This window comes from Microcaecilia unicolor, chromosome 6, assembly GCF_901765095.1.
Source record: "Microcaecilia unicolor chromosome 6, aMicUni1.1, whole genome shotgun sequence".
Lineage (NCBI taxonomy): Eukaryota > Metazoa > Chordata > Amphibia > Gymnophiona > Siphonopidae > Microcaecilia > Microcaecilia unicolor.
Genome location: NC_044036.1, coordinates 80,737,028 through 80,753,375, shown reverse-complemented (window position 1 = coordinate 80,753,375; position 16,348 = coordinate 80,737,028). Strand labels below are relative to the sequence as shown.

General features: G+C 42.0%; 1 protein-coding gene across 2 annotated transcripts in view; it reads right to left on the bottom strand.

Annotated features, from left to right (window-relative positions):
* Nucleotides 1–490: 490 nt before the first annotated feature.
* Nucleotides 491–16,348, bottom strand: part of PLPPR4 (phospholipid phosphatase related 4) — a 103,239-nt gene continuing 87,381 nt past the window's right edge. For both annotated transcript variants that reach the window (XM_030207001.1, XM_030207002.1), the window contains one exon: nt 491–1,828. In XM_030207001.1, the coding sequence (XP_030062861.1) occupies nt 491–1,828 (1,338 nt within the window). The remainder of the gene's footprint in view (nt 1,829–16,348) is intronic.

Sequence of the window (16,348 nt, the reverse complement as noted above, 5' to 3'; positions counted from 1 at the left end):
TCTTAAAAAAAAAATCATGCACCAGGAATATTGCCGAATAGTTCCCAAGCCAAATGGACTGTCTTTATTTGTACCATAAAAAAAGTGTCATGAACTGAAAATTTCCAAATATTCAGATTTTTAAGGAGGTTCAGGAATTTTGCAGATTTTTAACCAAATGGAATAAAGAAATCATGAGTTGGCACATCGAGGAAATAAATTGTCTGCTCAAGAGTTATCATTTTGATTGATATCACACTTCAAAAATGTCACTAATCTGAAGAAATGGATTAGGAATTTTCTGATGCATCACATTATCAGGCCCTTGCATTGTGCTTATTTTTCTCCTTTCTTCAAATCCACAAGCTCATCCATGCAACCTTTATCTGCAATTTGTCTGGCCTTCAGTAATTTCACGCATTGTAAATTTGTTCTCCACTGGCTCTAAAATGAAGCACACGCTTGGCCACAGAAGACTAAATTCAGCTAAGGTGAAACCAGGCCTCTTTGTTCATTCTTTGTAAACTCTCGTGGGAGATGTTCCTTTGTAGAAGATATTTCTGGTATTTTCTGGGCTGTTTCCTCTTTCAGGGATTAAAATAATGTTTCCCTTTCTTCTAAGAGTTGAATCACGGCTAGAAGAGATTGAGACAGTCTCAGAACCAATTTCACTTCCCTCAACTGGGGTGACCCTAATTGTAGTGATGCCACCATGATGGTGGTGGTCGTTATCAATGTTGCTTCTTTTCCTGTCAGTAGATCCAAAACTGTCTTTTAGAGATTCACAGCTCTCAGAGTCTCTGTTGAGATCATTCAACTCATATGTATGGCGCAGGCTACCTTTCTCAGGGGCTTTCCATTTCCATGATCCACTTCCTTCACCTTCACCTGACATCTGAATTATAGGTCGGTTATTTTCTGGGTGAGCTTCAACTCTCACGATATTAGCTGGTTCATGCTCTGTTAGAGCTTTATACCTGATGGCTCCTGTACATGTGACCGTACTGCTTTCTGAATTCTTAGGGCTGCTCTGTAGCATTCCTTGTTGCTTTGACATGGCTATGACTTGCATAATTCTTGGCTGACTGTTACTTCTACAAGCTACACTTTTCTCAGCCACTTTGAGCCATTTGGATCTAGCAGAACTAGGTTTAGGCGATGTGTTGATGTTTTCATGTGTTTCTTCAGGAATATGCACTAGTTGTGAAGATCCAGGACGAGAAGGAATAGAGACTCGAGGTCCTCCAGACATGCCACTATTGTTGCACCCAGGTATACTGCCAGCTTGGAGTTTTAAATATGGATTACCTGGACCATGGTGTTCTCCATTTACACCCACTCTAACCGGTTCAGAGCTAGATCTCATTTCCATGACTCTCTGAGGTGAAAGGCCAGATTCAGTTTCAATGACCTGCAAAGACAACTTTCGGCTTTCATGCTTATTCTTCCATTGAGAAAGAAGCTGCTTAGAACGTGCAGAATCCATAGAAGCATGGATGCTTGCATTTCTTCGTGCTGACTCATCCATTGAAGGGGTGTTCACCCTAGGTAAAGTGTTACTGAATGTGACCATGTTTTCCTTTCCCATGGGACTCCGAGGAGTTATGATCTCAACATCAGCGCTTGCTCTCTTGATATTTGTGAGTGAGCCAGTTTCTCTGTGGTTCCTGTTCAGAATACCTTCTGAATGATGAGAAGAGATCCCATCGCTACTGCTGCCATTTTTGCCAGGTAAAGCTCTGCTGGTTTCTTGACTGAGATCTGTTAAGGACCTTAATGGTTCTCTGTGCTGATTTTGATATGGCATATTCTCTTCACTTGGCTGAAAGTTTCCCACAGCATAAAGGCCCTATATGTGAGATTAAAAAAAACTTTTGACTATACTTTAAATCTTTCAAAAAAGACATTTCTTATTAAAATAATTCATTTAAATCCATTGAAGAGTTTATTCAATAACATTTTGCTTATCCATAAGTTTCACATGCACATTAATGCAGTATGTAAAGGGCCAATAGCACACTTTGTAAAACTAATGTCACATTTGTACATGACAATTTCATATCAGTAATGATTTTTCCTATGTTCTCCTTTTATATTTCAAGTTCAGTTGCAAATGGAACTAGGACCTGGTGTCATGAGTATTTGCATCTAAATGGTGTACTTTATCTCTATTTAAATTCTGGCACTCTTGGAGGTCTAGGAAGCTGCTTTGAGTGTTTGTGTGCATTAATAACTAAATTTAATAAATGGTAACTAACAAAACGGTGCTTAAAAAAATAGTGCTTAGCCTATTCTATAAATGGCGTTCAGTTAGGTACTCTTTGTAGAATAGAGCTTAGTGCCGAGCAGTGACATAGCCAGACTTCGGCGGGAGGGGGGTCCAGAGCCCGAGGTGAGGGGGCACATTTTAGCCCCCCCAGCGCCGCCGACCTCCCACCATTGCTGACCCCCCCGCCGCCACCACCGCCACCACCGCCACCATTGACCCCCCCTGCCGCCGACCCTCTCGACCCCCCTCCCGCCGCCAACCCTCCCCTGCCGCTGCTGTCACCTACCTTTGCTGGTGGGGAGCCCCAACCCCCGCCAGCCGAGGTCCTCTTCTTCTGGCGCAAGGCTTCATTCTGTTTCTGAGTCTGACGTCCTGCGCATTAAGGGCCCCTTTTACCAAGCTGCAGCAAAAGGGGGCCTGTGCTGACATCAGCCCATGTTTTTGACGCTCACCGAGGCCCCCTTTTACCTCAGCGGGTAAAAGTTAAGTCTTTCTTTTTTTTAAGAAATGGCCGTGCAGCAAGTGAAGCCATTTCTGTGTGTGTGTGGGTGGGAGGTTGGCAGTAAGGGCTCCAGTGCCAACCCAGCGGTAACCGGGCAGCGTGCGGCACTGCCTGATTACCGCCGGGTACACACTGGTGCTACAAAAAGAAATACATATGTAAGCACTTAGGGCTACAAAAATAGTGCCGGATATGACGGCGCACTGGGAATTGCTGCAATAGCCCAGTGGTACTTCCTTTTTAGCGAGTAGTAAGCCCACATTGGTCTTACTGCCGCTTTGTAAAAGGAGCCCTAAGTGCTTAATGCAGTTTAGTAAAAGGTCCCTTAGATGATAGTTTGACAATTGGGCAACTCTGTTCAGGATCCCTAAGGAAACATGGAGGGAGCCTAATTCTATAATGGGACCTGGGTGCCCAGTTTCCATTACAAAATACTAGCATAACCTTGTGTCTGCATGCCTAACCTTTATGCATCTGCAGTTACATCAAACATAGACCTGGCATAAGTGCAATCGCCTAAATGTTTATTAGGTGCTTGATATACCACCCTGCTGCCATGACAAGCAAAGCAGTTTACAAAACCTGAGAAACAATGTAGTAGAAAAGAACTGCAAATATAAATAGAAAAGCAGAAAGAGAAGGAACAGGATCGTAAATAGACAGAGAGATTGTTTTCACACTTCCTGAGGCTTACTGCACCAGTCTTTAACAGGGCTCTAAACTTTTGATACAATTGTTCCGTGAAAAACAAAGGTGGTAGGTCATTCCACAGGATAGGGACAGGGACACATATAAGTTACATGTGTTACTGGGACCATTCCACATATCACACCCATGCTCCAGCCACGTTTACACCCCTTTGTATTTATGCCCTAGTTAAGTTATTTATTTATTATGACATTTGTATCCTGCATTATCCCAGAGTTCAGGTTCAATGAGGCTTACAATCCAGTTATAAGCAGGTACTATCTCTGTCCCAGAGGATTCACAATCTTGGTTTTTATACCTGAGGTAATGGAGGGTTAAGGGGTCCTTTTACTAAGGTGTGCTGAAAAATGGCTTGCGGTAGTGTAAGCTTGGGTTTTGGGTGTGCGCCAATCCATTTTCCAGCGCACCTGTAAAAAAGGTATTTGTAAAACTTTTGCCGAAAATGGACATGTGGCAAAATCAAAATTGCTGTGTGTCCATTTTGGGTCTCAGACCTTACCGCCAGCCATTGACCTAGAGGTAAAGTCTCACATGGTAACCGGGCGGTAATGGCCTATGTGCGCCAAATGCCACTCGGCGCGCATCTGATATGCGTGGCCGAAAATAAAAATGATTTTTCAGATGCGTGTATCTGACACGCGCCAAAAATGAAATTACCGCAAGGGCCATACGGTAGCCGTGTAGTATCTCCATTTTGGCATGCATTGGGCATGTGTAGACGCTTACGCGGCTTAGTAAAAGGGTCCCGTGACTTGCCCAGGGTCACAAGGAGCTGCAGTGAGAATCAAACCCAGGATGCTGGGATCAAAGTTAGATGTGAAAACACCCTGAATTCTCTACATTTACATATGTCTTTCCTTGAGACATACCTAGCCAGTCAGGTTTTCAGGATACCCATTGTATGCAAATTTATAACATGCATATTCATTGTGGGTATCCTGAAAATCTGACTGGCTACATGTCTCCCGAGGACTGGGTTGAGAACCTCTGATCTTCATTATAGAATTGCACTTCACAAGTGCATTATTGTATAAAACAGCTAATACAGTATCAAAACATTAATGTGTTAATTCCTGCACTGAACACCTGACAAGGAATTTTATGATAATTGGAGTAAGAAGGAGTCACACTACATGTGCCATAATGCACATTAGCAAAAAAAATGGGGAAATAATGTACAACAGTTAGCTATACCTTCAAAGGTGTAGCCAACTGCATTCATGGAATCCGCTATGATATTAAAGCATGTGATCGGTTTGTTCCATGTTTTATCTCATGGCTGACTTCCCCCCAATGCCAACTACTCTCCCAAAAGTTACCTTGGAGATTTTGCAAGTAGTGCATATTTAGAATTGAAGTTAATGCATGTTAAGTGCAAAACCTCACCAAAGCTTAGCAATAGACCTGTTAAACTGGCCAATCATCTGCATGGCAACACGTATCTGAGGTGGCTATTTATTAAGGTGGATAAAGTTGAGATTTTACTGTGCTTTAATTTCCCATGGTAGTGAGTAATCTGTGATAACTCAGTATTACCAGATGGATACAGGTGCTTCTTAAAGGGTCTGTGCTAATTCAGTAACTCAAAGTATTTGCTGATATTTAAAGGTAGCTGCTATGATGAAGAATTATTGTATTTAACTGTTGCATGTATATATTATGTTTTGTGAGAAAGCCCAGGAGGGCTTTATGAAAATAATGGTGGCACTTTGGTGGTGTTTTTGTGGCTGGGGTGATCACTGGGGCTGGAGTCAGTGCTGGCTGCAGCTCCAATTTAAAAATGAATTGAAATGAGACCTTTTGCTGAGCTTTCCTCTTTGATTCAAACAAAAACAAATCCTTGGTCTTCATAATCAACAATGAATGCCCTTCCCAAAGGGAGTTATTACTATATGATAGTTTATTAAAAGAGGTAATTAACATTAACAGTTTAGTAAGGCAAGTCATTTCTGCAAGATTAATGCCCTGTCTTCCATTCAATTAGACTGTTACTAATTATATTACATAGAAGACTACACTTTAGGGATGTATTTAGGCAAAAATATCTTTGGTTCGTTTTCTGAATTTTTCCCAGTTTTCAGGCATTAGTTTTGATTTTTTTTGTTTGTTCACACTTCCATCTTATTAAATATTTTTGAAAGTACATTAGAGATTTTTAATGTATGAAAACTGATTAAATACATTACTTCATAGGTTTACGTGCATTAAGAGCCTCTTCCATCAGGCTGCGCTATCAACTCCCGATGCAGCAGTGCTGACAAAGCCCATTCACTTTGCATGGACTCCGCCGGCACTGCAGCGCGGGAACCACTTGCATGGCTTGATAAAAGAGGCCCTTAATTGATTTTTGACAGACTGACATTTTTAAAGCACATTAACCAACCAAATGTGAGCTAGCAAATGCACATTCCAAGTACTATTTATTTTATGGACTATCCCCAGTGTATTTGATCTGTAGTTGCATATGGTGGCAGTGCAATTGATGAGCTTGAATAATTTGCTATAAGGCTAATTTTAGACAGACTGCAGAGAAGGGAATTAAAATGTTCAGATTTAATTGCCTCTATACTTTACAAAGGATCTGCCAACTGCAGAGCCTCCTATAAAATTTGGGTAAGGACATGCAGGACTGCATGTGTATTTGCTGGCATGTCCAGTGGGATCAGTGATTTTAAAAAGTTGGTACATGTGCAAACCTCAGGGCAGGTGTAAAGGCCAACATTCTAATTTTTGTCCACCTAAACCACACCCTTGACATCTGAACATGGTGTAGATCTCCTTGCCTAAATAGTGGCTTCCTAAGAGCTCCTTTTACTAAGGTGCGCTAATGGTTTTATTGCGCACTATATGCTAAGAAGCCTATTTTATTTCTATGAGCTTCTTAGTATTTAGGGGCCCTTTTACTAAAGGGTTGAACCTGGAACTACTGCCGATCCAACGCAGCCAGTGTGCGCCATTTCTGGCCATCAAAAAATATTTTAGCAATTTTTACCGCAGCGCTAAACTGGCAGTAATCGGTGCTACTGTGGGAACCCTTACCGCTACCTCAATAGGTGGTGGTAAGTGCTCCCCACCACATGGTCACGCGGTAAGAGTAATTTTACCACATGGCTATTTTTTTAGAGGCGTTTTACCCATAGCAGGAAAAAGGGCCTTGGCATGCTGGAAAAATCGGCCCCGCCCCTACCGCAGCTTGGTAAAAGGACCCCTTAGATAACCCGTGCTAAATACATTAGCTTACCTTAGTAAAACGAGCCCTAAACTTGCTATCTGTACATGTAGCCAATCTACGTATACAAATGGCTCTATTTACGCATGAATATGCTCTTAAAACAAGGGCCTAGGCTTCTTCCAACTTTCCATTCATATCATTTAATCCTATTACAATTAATTATTATGATTCATAGAAATAAATTAATTTCATGTGGTTTTATAAATAAGGAGATTTAAGACTTTTCTTTATTTTCTCAAAGACAGAGAAGAATAAAATAATGCTTTACGAACTGGATAGAAAGTAATTTTTTTCAGCTTCATGATCACATAGCTTACTTCCTTTTCCTTTCATCTATTTCATCGTGTATTTTTTGGTGCATTTCACGGAAGCGAGAACACCAGTTGGGGAGGCTCTGCTTGTCTGTTCAATACCTATAGGTTTGTTTTATAGTTGCAAACAAAGTCATGTATACATGAAGGCAGGAGAAGCCCACAAGTCTTTGGAGGTGGCAGGGAAATCAGACCCTGCCATGTAAAATTTAGCAAGGTGGTGCTGAGAAAGTCCGTCCTGTGGGGATGCCAACCCCTGAGTCACAAAGGAAGGTGAAAAACCCATGATGGCAGAATTTCAAGTGTCCACTACCAATTTCAAGAATCTTCCACTCTCAATCACTATTCCCATTCATCTTTTCAATGTTCAATTTCTTGTAAGGCGGAGGAAAAGACTTCAGTAGCTCAACTACTAAGTTAAAACAATTGTAGTCATGAGCCCTACCATCACTAGTCATAAAAACCTCCCCTACGTATGTATATAAAATATTTTGGAGCTCTGAAAATTCTTTCACCTTCTCAAGACCTCCTTACCTTTACAGTATAAATACTTTTGCTTCAATGGCAGTGGTATACGACATGAAATACTGAACACTGAAGCAAAACTATTTTAAGCAGTTAGTGGCAATGGTATGGCAGCTACCGAGGAAGCTGGATGGTGAAACGGAGAAGATCCGTTGACCACAGGCCATTTCATTTATCTGTTGAGCACAGGCCATTTCAGTTAAGTTGTAACACTGTTTTTATTTTATTTTTTTTTTTACTGCTAATAGAAGCACTATTAATACTACAAGAATTACAAGAGTTTGGATGACTTGAGAAGGTGAAAGAATTTTCAGAGCACCAAAATATTTTATATACATCAATAGGGGAGTGTTTTATGACTAGTGATGGTAGGGCTCATGACTACAATTGTTTTAACTTAGCAGTTAAGCTACTGAAGTCTTTTCTTCCCCCTTACAAGAAAAGGTGAATGGGAATTGTGCCTGAGAGTGTAAGACTTACACTGAATACTGTGGTGGACGCTGTTTAGTAAGTCTGATTGCCTTCTTTGTAATTTAGAATTTAACGTTGACCAGCAGAAAAGAAATGTGTCACAACAGGGCTGACCCAACCATTAGGCAAGATTAGGGGGTTGCCTGGGGTAGCAGCTTTTTGGGCAACAAAGAGCAGCTGCAGTCAAAACAAAACAATAGGTCTTGGCAACCAAACTAACTCAAAGAATCATCAGCACATAGTTGAACCAGCATTTTTTATATGATGTTTGTGTGATGATTCTGATTGTTGTATTGAATCTTGGTGGGGGGGGGGGGGGGGGGGGACCTGTATGCTAGTGACTTGAAAGTTAATTAAGGGGGGGCAGTATAAGGCTGAAGGTATGCCTAGGGCGTCCACCATCCTTGCACCGGCTCCATGTCACAATGAAGAAGAGCACAGACTATAAATGAGAAACCCATCCGTGCAGGCAGAGGAAGAAGAAAAAATCTCAATGTGTATATTTGGAAGAAAGGCGGGAGGGGAGAAGTGATGTTGAAAAATGAATAGGAGGAAATATTTGTTCACTCAACGAAGAGCTAAGCTCTGGAACTTGTTACCAAAGGATGTGGTAACAGCGGTTAGTGTATCTAGGTTTAAAAAAAGATTTGGATAAGTTCCTGGAAAAAACGTCCATAATCTGCTATTGAGACAGACATGGGAAAAGCCAATACTTATCCCTGGGATTGGTAGCATGGAATGTTGCCACTATTTGGGTTTCTGTCAGGTACTTGTGACCTGGATTGGCCACTGTTGGAAGGAGGATACTGGGCTAGATGGACCCATTAGGGCTATTCTTATGCTCTTATTCTTATGAGGCCCGATATTCAGCACTATATTTAACCAGTCAGGAATGGCTCCCGGCCGGTTAAATAGCGCTTAGCAGCTAAGTGCAATCAGTGAAAGATAGCCGGTTATCTCCGCTGAATATTAGCCCTTACCCCCTAATTCTATAAAAGTCCCCAAAAATTGCACATGCAAATTTGGGTGTACGCTCAATTTGCACGTGCAATTTAATTGACTAGCAAGCAAATTAGTGCCAATAATTGGCTTTTTAACAAGCAATTATTAGCACTAATTAAAATCAATTAACGTACATGCATAAATTTAGATGTGTGATATGTGCCTAAATTTTACACATGTCCCAGAAAAGAGGGCATGGAAATGGACGGGTCATGGCTGTTTTGGGGCACAGCATTTTATTTATTTATTTGTAGCATTTGTATCCCACATTTTCCCACCAATTTGCAGGCTCAATGTGGCTTACATTTGCCGTAATGGCGGTTGCCATTTCTGGGTAACAGAATTACAAATGGTATTGCGTTAAGGTGCATGCATACATGCTAACATACATGGAACAAATATATAAGAAACAGATCATGGTATGTATATATATCATGTGCATACATACATGGTAGAGAGGAATACATTATGGTATTGCATGAAGATTCCTGAATAATAGATTGGGTTGTAACATACATTAGGTCATCGACTTTAGAGGGACCCTATTCGATGTAAGGTTTAATTGGTAGTGCTTGATCATTAATAACAAAGAGGTTAAGCAGTCGTGCGATAAAAGTTCGGTTTTGTATAGATCGTGTATAGAGTTATTATTTGGTATTTAGGATGTATGTTTCTGGTATGCCTTCTTGAACAGATCTGTTTTCAGTAGCCTTTGGAAATTGGTTAGGTCTTGCGTTGTTTTTACGGCCTTCGGTAGTGCGTTCCATAGCTGCTTGCAGATGTATGAGAAACTGGTCGCGTATGTGGATTTATATTTTAGCCCTTTACAGTTAGGGTAGTGGAGGTTGAGGAATGTGCGTGATGATCTTTTTGCGTTCCTAGTAGGCAAGTCTATAAGGTCTGACATGTAGGTCGGGGCTTCCCCATAAATGATTTTGTGGACCAGGGTACAGACTTTGAATGCAATTCGCTCTTTTAGTGGGTGCCAGTGTAGTTTTTCTCTTAGGGGTTTGGCGCTTTCGTATTTCGCTTTCCCAAATATGAGTCTGGCTGCTGTGTTTTGAGCGGTTTGAAGCTTCTTAGTGTGTAAATTTAGGTGGGGGCATATGCATCACATTTTCATTGGTGCAAATGGATGCACGGCCCCTGCACTTAAGGGCTATTCTATAAACCGCACCTAACTTAAGACACAGCTTATAAAATAGCACTTAAGCGGGGGTTTTTGGCGCCGATTTTTTAAGGCACAATTTATAGAATTCACCTCTTAGCAGCTAGCCACATGACTTAGCTGGTTAAGTTGCTGGGGTCAAAACTGAAACTGGGTATTCAATGCTGGTTGCTGGATATAGCCCGCAATTGAATATCCAGGGTCAGCGTCAGCTAACTGTGCTGCCTGCCACTGGCTGAATATTGAGGGAATGACGTTTAAACACCTTCATGGTATAAATGCACAGGAGGTGAGTCTCCTTTTAATTGAAAGAAAGATCTAGAACGAGGGGGCATAGGAGGCAGGTGAAATAGGGTAGACTCAGGAGTAACCTGAGGAAATATTTCTTTACAGAAAGGGTGACGAATTTGTGGAACAGCCTTCTGGTAGAGACAAAGACTGCATCTGAAGTTAAGCAAGCTTGGGACAAGTACATAGGAGCTGTAAGGGAGAGAAAGGAATAGTAGATGACATGGATGAGCAGATTGGATAGGCCATATGGTCTTTATCTGTCTTCAGTTTTTCTCTGTTTCTATGTAAGGAGCCATGACCATGGCCAACCAGTTATGGAGATAGAAGGGATGGAGAGAGCAAGGGGAGGGATTAGGGATAAGAGTATAAAGGGACAAAAGAAGGAGAGAGAATGGAAGGGAGGATGGGAAGTTAAGTAAGCACAGGGGCAGGAGTGATTGGGGGAAGGGGAACAGAATGCTTATATGTCAAGAACCATAAAACATACTCCCTAAAGACTCCAAAGCTTCACCTCTTCTTATCTCCACGGATACACACCTATATTCTTCACATGGGCACAAATATATACAACATACTCCTTAAAATACACCTTACATAAATCCAACAGTCACCACATTCACCCCATATAGATTCTACTTACCCTCTCCCCCTCAACACAGCCCCTGCCACCCTGCTGAGACACACTTTGCCATGTCTCTTTGATCCTGACACATGCATTCCTTAGTTTATGAATGGAATTAGGGGTAAACCCACAGATTCTATATATGGCACCTAAAAATCCATGTGGAAACCGAAGTGTATTCTGTAACAATGCGCATAACTTAATTGGTTAACTAGCTAATCAGTGCTGTTAATTGGATGGTAACAAGTAATTATCAGCACTAATTGGCATTAATTGAGATTTATGTGGCACAACTCACTAAGTGTATTGGGGGGCATGGCTTAAGCATTTCTAAAATCTATGCGTATTATTATATAGTACACCTGATCTGTACCTAAGTTAAGCGTCAGGATTTTTACTAAGTAATATGTGGCCTAAATGGACGTGACCAAATTTAGCCGCGTGACGAGCCGTTCAGTGTATTCTATATACCGTGTGGAAATTTAATTCTATTCTATAAAATTTAGGTGTACCTTAGAGAATACACCTAGGCGTATTTTTTTTCCGTCTGGATTTTTCAGGTACCATATACAGAATCTAGCCCAAAGTGCCACAGAGGGGCATAATCGAACAGAAACGCCTATCTCCATGGGCGTTTATCTCCGAGAACGGGTCCGTGAAGGGGCGGACCGAATCGTATTTTCGAAAAAACATGGACGTTTATCTTTTTTTGAGCTGGGCGTTTTTGTTTTTCAGCGATAATGGAAACCGAAAACGCCCAGCTCAAAAACGAATAACTCCAAGACATTTATTCGTGGGAGGGGCCAGGATTCGTACTGCACCGGTCCACCTCACATGCCAGGACACCAACCGGGCACCCTAGGGGGCACTTTTACAAAAAAAAAAAAAAAGGTTAAACAGCTCCCAGGTGCATAGCACCCTTCCCTTGGGTGTTGAGCCCCCAAAATCCCCCTCAAAACCCACTGCCCACAAGTCTACACCATTACTATAGCCCTAAGGGGTGAAGGGGGGCACCTACACGTGGGTACAGTGGGTTTGGGGGGCGGTTTGGAGGGCTCCCATTTACCAGCACAAGTGTAACAGGTGGGGGGGGGGGGATGAGCCTGGGTCCACCTGCCTGAAGTCCACTGCTCCAGTGACCTGCATACTGCTGCCAGGGAGGTGGGTATGACATTTGAGGGTGAAAATAAAAAGTTGTGAAACGGCATATTTTGTGGTGGGAGGGGGTTCGTGACCACTGGGGGAGTCAGGGGAGGTCATCCCCGATTCCTTCCAGTGGTCATCTGGTTATTTAGGGCACTTTTTGGGGCCTTATTCGTGGAAAAACAGGGTCCAGGAAAAGTGCCCTAAATTCTCGCTAAAAACGCATATTTTTTTTCCATTATCGGCGAAAGGCGCCCATCTCTGATCGGCAGATAACCACGCCCCAGTCCCGCCTTCACCACGCCTTCGACACGCCCCCATCAACGTTGTCCGCATCCGCGACGGAGTGCAGTTGAAAACGTCCAAATTCGGCTTTTGATTATACCGCTTTATTCGTTTTTGGGAGATAAACGTCTATCTCCCGATTTGGGTCACTATATAGGCGTTTTTCTCTTTCGATTATAAGCAGGACAGTGTCACACCATAAATACACAATTTTCAACTGGGTTAATCTGATTTCCTTCTCTGTACTTTGGCTTTTTTTTGTTAGTTTTAGAAAGTGAGTGTGAGCTGGAAACATGATTACAGTTTGACTACTGGAGTGGTCAAATTCCTTCCTGAATATTTTATGCATTATTTAGTCACAAGGTAATGAATAGAAATAAAAGAAAAGAAAACAGAGAAAAGAAAATAAGATGATACCTTTTTATTGGTTACTCGCTGATGCCAACATTAGTGCATAGCCATTAATACAAAATTTCTGATCTGATGAAGAAGGGTTACCTTTGAAAGCTAATCAAAAAATGTATTTAGTCCAGTAAAAATGTATCATCTTATTTTCTTTTCTAGGTTTTATTTTATTTCTACTGATTACTTTTAAAAGTGGACTAACATGGCTACCACATCACTTTAGTCACAAGGAAACTTCCAACATGGTGGTCTAGTGTTTGAGAATTTCTAGGCTGGTTGTTTATGCAGCTGCTGCATGGGCTGTGTGCTCAGATGTATTTGAAAATACTTCCTCCATGTAGGATGTGACTTCATAGATTTTACATTTTATTTTAGACTTTCTCTCAAGAATGGATTGGTATCGCAGGAATTCATTAAATTCTATCTGTGAAAAGCTGTCTGGCACAAGAACTGAGCAAGGATTAAAAACTGAATTTGGAATAATATCAAGTATAGGACCATTGTGCTGGGGTAATATGCATTTAGAAACTGAATCATATTCTAATAGCATGACTTTTCACAAGAATTATTCACAGTATCTGTTTTATTCAGAAAATGGGAACAAGACACTGTAATATATCTATTATGTACAGGATACATGTGTCATACTGTAATTTATGTGACTGCTTTCCATGAATGAATATGTGGATTTTTATTACTAATAATATACTACGCTGCAGTAAAAAGTAACCTTAATCCTCACTTATGTGTGTTTTCCTCATGAGCTAAGGTCATTTTTGACACAGCTGATTTTCTATTTTTTGTATTAATGGCCATGCACTTATGTTGACATTAGCGCGCAACCATTAAAAAGAAATTACTGAATGAACGCTTACCCCCACCAATTTTGTAGGCAGTAAGGGCTCACACAGTATTCCTGTGCTAACCAGTTAGCATGCGCTAATGTAGATACGCTAACTGTCCATTCTTTGCCCCCTGACATGTCCTCTCAGTTACCGCAGGATGCCTGAGCCAGGGGCATAGGCAGCACTCCAATGTTTGGGGTGCCCAGGGGTGGACTGAGGGAACAATGCATTCCTCCCTCCCTACATGCATGCCAAACATACCTTTTCTGGTGGGGATGCTGAAGATCCACCAGCCAAATGAATACAGGTGCCCGAGCTGCTCCTTTCCTCCTTACGCTGCTTCCTTAATGCAGAAGTCAATGGCACGTCTTCAGCTGCCGACACCAGGACTTCTCACTCATGTTGCGTGAGGAGGAGGGGAGCGGTGGCACTGTATTCATTTTGCTGGTAGGGCTTCAGCATTCTTGCCAGCCAAGGTAAAGGGGTGCTGTAGTTAAAGAGGAGACCCAAGCCCAAGGCCCCCTGTGACTGCGCCACTGGCCTGAGCACATCCCATGGTATGCCATTTTGAGCTGGGTTAGGCTATAGTGCTTATTTTAGAAGTCCCATTTGCATTTTGTTTTATGTTTTGGATATCTAAGTCCCAAATTTACAAAGCTGGGATATGGATGTCTAAAACTGAAGAACGTCCTAATGGCAAGGGGGTATTCACAAAAGATGTGCACAGTGTTACAGAATAGCGGGGATCTGTTTCCTATTTGCATGCTAGTGACCCACATAAGTGTATTTATTGGTCAGGCTCCTCTTTCCAATGCCCCTCTCTCCCAAACCCCTAAACAGCGCAACTGAAGCCCCATTCTCCTATTCCCCCCACCCTATCTATCTGTAGGGTCACTTGATCCTGCCATAGTAGTTCCAATCTCAAAATGGCTGCTGCAATCTCTAGTAGCAGTTTCGTGGTACTAGTGAAGTATTATGGGACTGCTATTAGAGGTTGTTGCAGACATTTTATGCCAGAACCATAATGGGCAGGAGTGAATGGGAATTACTTCTAGCCCTTGGGATCTTATGGACTATAAAGGTAGGCTCCTGAGTGCATGGGGGTGGGGGGTGGGGGGGGGGGGGGGAATCGGGATCCTGGCTGGAGTTTCAGTGTTGTTTTGGGAAGTCAGGAGGGAAGGATTTCAATGCTGTTTGAGGAGTCAGGTGGAGAGGTTTCAATGCTTTTTGGGGAGTCAGTAAGGAGGGGTTTCAGTGCTGTTCAGAGGAATCTGGAGGAGGGATCATAATAGGGATGGATGTCAATGCTACTTGGGGGGGGGGGGTGTCAGGAGGTAGGGAGGATCAGAATGGATCTGGGGCTCAGAAAAAGGGGGTATCCAATGCTGTAACCTGGAAGTTATGTGGGTGCCAAATGATATTCAGTGCTGGCAGCTGCATAGCTAGGTGGCAAAAATTAGGACTGCTTTTTGTGTGGTTGTATCTTGCCTCTTAGCTATGTGGGCACTGGCACTGAATACTGCACATGCCCACATAATTATCAGCCCCTCCCTGACTCCACCCTCAGAATGCCCAGGCTCTACCTGGACTTGACATCTGCAGTCTCCAGGAACATTTAGTGGCATTGCCTGGTTAAATGATACTGAATATCCATGAAGAGTCTGTATACTATGATTTAACTCTCTCTTGCCTGCCTAAATCATTTTGAATATTAACACCTATATTTCTCAAATGACTGACTTAACTGTTTATCTTCCAGCACATGCATGTCTGTTGCCATTTCATAACACAGATGTTCATGTTGCCCTATTGGTATTTTAGAAGTCTATTTTTCGGGATGTTCATAATGCACATCACCAGCACGACTGTCCATTTCATCAAAGTAGAGTAGAACAGGCTATATATCGGCAGATCCTGATTCTAAGATACTAGTGGAACTTCAGACATTTCTTGAATGTCTAAATTCCGATTTGAATGTCTTTTCTACAATGCCGCTCTATATATTAACAATTGTATTCATATTTCAAGTAATATGGCATTATGCAATGACATAATGTGTGGATCCTTAAAAAAGGAACAACTTTAATTGGTAACCTGGACTGCTTAAAAAATAAATAAAAAGTGAAAGGCTTGACAGCTAGCATTACATTTTCTTTTGAGCTGATGACACTTTGGGATGAGCTATGGTTTCAGATGGAGAACTCCAGAGACAGGAATCCTACTTTATCGGCTAACTCCCACAGTCAGCCCGGATATTCAATGCTGGGATGTTTCCAGTGACTGGCACTGAATATCCGCTTTATTTTTGGCCAGTTTAAACTTAATCGGCTAAGGGGCTCTTTTACAAAGGCATAGGAGGGCTAAAGTATGGGTTGTGTGTGCTAAATCAGCACTACCACCGGGCTAGTGGGTGCTCCTGGCAGTATTTACAAGTTTGGCACAATGAGTGGCGTAAATGGCTCAGGCTGTAAATAGGCATGTGCTAGTTTTAATTTTGCTGCACATCCATTTCCAGGTCCATAAAACACCCCCTTGCTTTCAGATGTGGTAAAGAAATGGCTCAGTGCATGTCCAAAACACATGCCCATAC